This window comes from Corticium candelabrum, chromosome 9 (assembly GCF_963422355.1).
Source record: "Corticium candelabrum chromosome 9, ooCorCand1.1, whole genome shotgun sequence".
Taxonomy (NCBI): domain Eukaryota; kingdom Metazoa; phylum Porifera; class Homoscleromorpha; order Homosclerophorida; family Plakinidae; genus Corticium; species Corticium candelabrum.
The window spans coordinates 2,642,503-2,645,002 of NC_085093.1; the positions used below are offsets into that span (position 1 = coordinate 2,642,503).

The 2,500-nt window shown below is 43.0% G+C and overlaps 1 protein-coding gene across 2 annotated transcripts in view; it reads right to left on the reverse strand.

Moving 5' to 3' along the window:
* Window positions 1–2,500, reverse strand: part of LOC134184828 (delphilin-like) — a 24,019-nt gene that overhangs the window by 18,682 nt on the left and 2,837 nt on the right. For both annotated transcript variants that reach the window (XM_062652584.1, XM_062652583.1), the window contains exons 2-5: window positions 1,697–1,882; window positions 1,480–1,634; window positions 801–956; window positions 674–727 (exon numbers count right to left, since the gene is read on the reverse strand). In XM_062652584.1, coding sequence (XP_062508568.1) covers window positions 674–727; window positions 801–956; window positions 1,480–1,634; window positions 1,697–1,882 — 551 coding nt within the window. The remainder of the gene's footprint in view (window positions 1–673; window positions 728–800; window positions 957–1,479; window positions 1,635–1,696; window positions 1,883–2,500) is intronic.

Sequence of the window (2,500 nt, forward strand, 5' to 3'; positions counted from 1 at the left end):
ATCCGTCTAAACGGACACACTACCCCTTCAGTGGGGACAAAGACAAAGTCATAAAAAAGTTTTCCCATGAATATTGATGCATTTGTGTATTGCATAGCCTCCTTGCTTCGAAAGTACTTCTTACATGTCTGGCATTCAATGGCTCCTTTTTGCTCATGTATAGGTTTTTCTCTTTCAGCAATGCATTTGTGTCTTCAAGTCACTAATGCGTCTGAAACCTCTGTGGCATTCAGGGCAGACAACAGTTTGTAAATCAACGTTGCCAGATGATACTTGACTAGACTCCAGACAGGCATGGTAATGGTCTCTCAAGGCAGATCTTGATTTATTTGCTAAGTTGTACCAACAGCTTTCTGGAATGTTCAGATCATTTAGGTCTCTCCTAATTATGTCTTTCCAGCATTTCTTAAGGTCACCTTGTGGATGTTTTTCTGATAACCACCCAAATAAGCACATCTTGGGAATTCGATGGTTGGGCATTCGAGCCAAATGCCCTAACCATCACACACATGCACACGCACATGCACATGCACGTGTGCACACACACACACACACAGACACACACAGACACACACACACACACACACACACACACACACACACACACACACACACACACACACACACAATAAGAACACAGATCAACATACTTGGCACAAACTAAAAAACAAACCTCGGACTATCTGTAGTGCCACCCCTTAGAGTGGGAGTGCTGCCAAATGTATTTCTGAATGTGCAACACAACAATAAACAATTATTGCTTACAAAACTACTACAAACTAAATTAAACAACAACATACCCTGATGATGATCTAAGTCCACCTGAGCTTAACAGGCTGATGTCAGGTTGTGATGTCTGACGTCGTCCTATGCCATGAGAACGAGAACTCATGATGTCGGAATCCATTCGTACTAGAACGTCAAACGCAGCGTGTTGCTTGGGAGAGATAAACGATCTAAGCACAAGAATCCGATGGTTTGAATTGATTAAATGTTCTGTCCCATTGTCTGTCTGTCTGTCTGCCTGCGTGTGTATCTGTCTGTCTGTCTGTCTGTCCATTCGTCTGTGTGTCTGTCTGTATGTCCGTCCATCCGTCTGTGTATGTCTGTCTGTCTGTCTGTGTGCATGTCTGTCTGTTTGTCTGTCCATACGTCTGTGTATCTGTGTGCATGTGTGTGTGTGTGTGTGTGTGTGTGTGTGTGTGTGTGTGTGTGTCTGTCTGTCTGTCTGTCTGTCTGTGTGTATGTCTGTCCGTCTATCTGTCCATCCGTCCATCAGTCTGTCTGTCTGTCCGTCCATCCACGTGTGTGTCTATCTGTCTGTCTGTCTGTCTGTCTGTCATTTATTTTTCAGTCTCTCCATTTCCCTGTTCACTACATCCAGCCACTTGCACACATCATTCATTTTCTAACTATTATCATTACACCACCACCCTCCTCAGTTGCCACCACATCACTCACTCATCCACATAGACCTACCTGATCTCCTTCAGCAACTTCCTCTCTGTTTGTGTCGTCAACACAGACACACACGCATGAGCCAATTGATCCACCAACCGATTACGAGCAAACTCTTTCAAGGCAAGTACAAGCAGGACTTTCTTATGGTCCATTCCATGAAGATAGTAATTCATCTGTAAACCCCACAAACCAGTCAGCACCACAACAAGCATTCAGCATCACCACCATGTCTCACCTGTTGATAGAACGATTTCGCTTTTTGGTATCTGACGACTCGCGAACGATTCGTCTGTGCTTTACTGCTGCTGTCAAGAGACGTAAGTCCACTCCCGATGACAACAAGTCGTAAGCTATTGTCACACTCTCGCACGACCTTCTCTATCTGCTGCTTACTTGCATACTGCATGTCTTCTCCGTTGACCTGAAAGATGATGATGTATTATTAGGCAAGCACACTTGCACCTGTGCTAGTGATAATCTTTTTACTTATTATTAGTTTATCAAGTAAAGAAAATGGTTTGTTTGCCTGTTCATTTGTCTGTGTGTCTGTCTGTTTGTCTGTCTGTCTATCTGTCTGTCTGTCTATATGTCTGTCTGTCTGTCTATCTGTCTGTTGTCTATCTGTCTGTTGTCTGTCTGTCGTCTGTCTGTCTGTCTATCTGTCTGTCTGTCTGTCTGTCTGTTGTCTGTCTGTCTACCTGTCTGTCTGTCAAATACATATATTTTTCAAATCCAAAGAAATTTCCATCAAGAGCTTAAAAGCTAGTCTCTAAGTAAAGTTCCTCTAAATCAACAACAAACACTTAAGGCTACAACAGATGACCCCATAGGGGGATCAGAATACATTTAACCTCTTAGTTTAAAACAAATTGATATTCGTGAAGGACACTGCAAGATTTTTGTCCAGCTGAAATTACTGCCATCTTCCTAGAGATCACATTTGCATTGTATTGCTGCAGCTTGATCAAAAATCGTCGTCTCCAGTCTGTCTTGAACTCAGCAATGTTATATCGTCCATTGTCATCCCTCCACAAAGCAG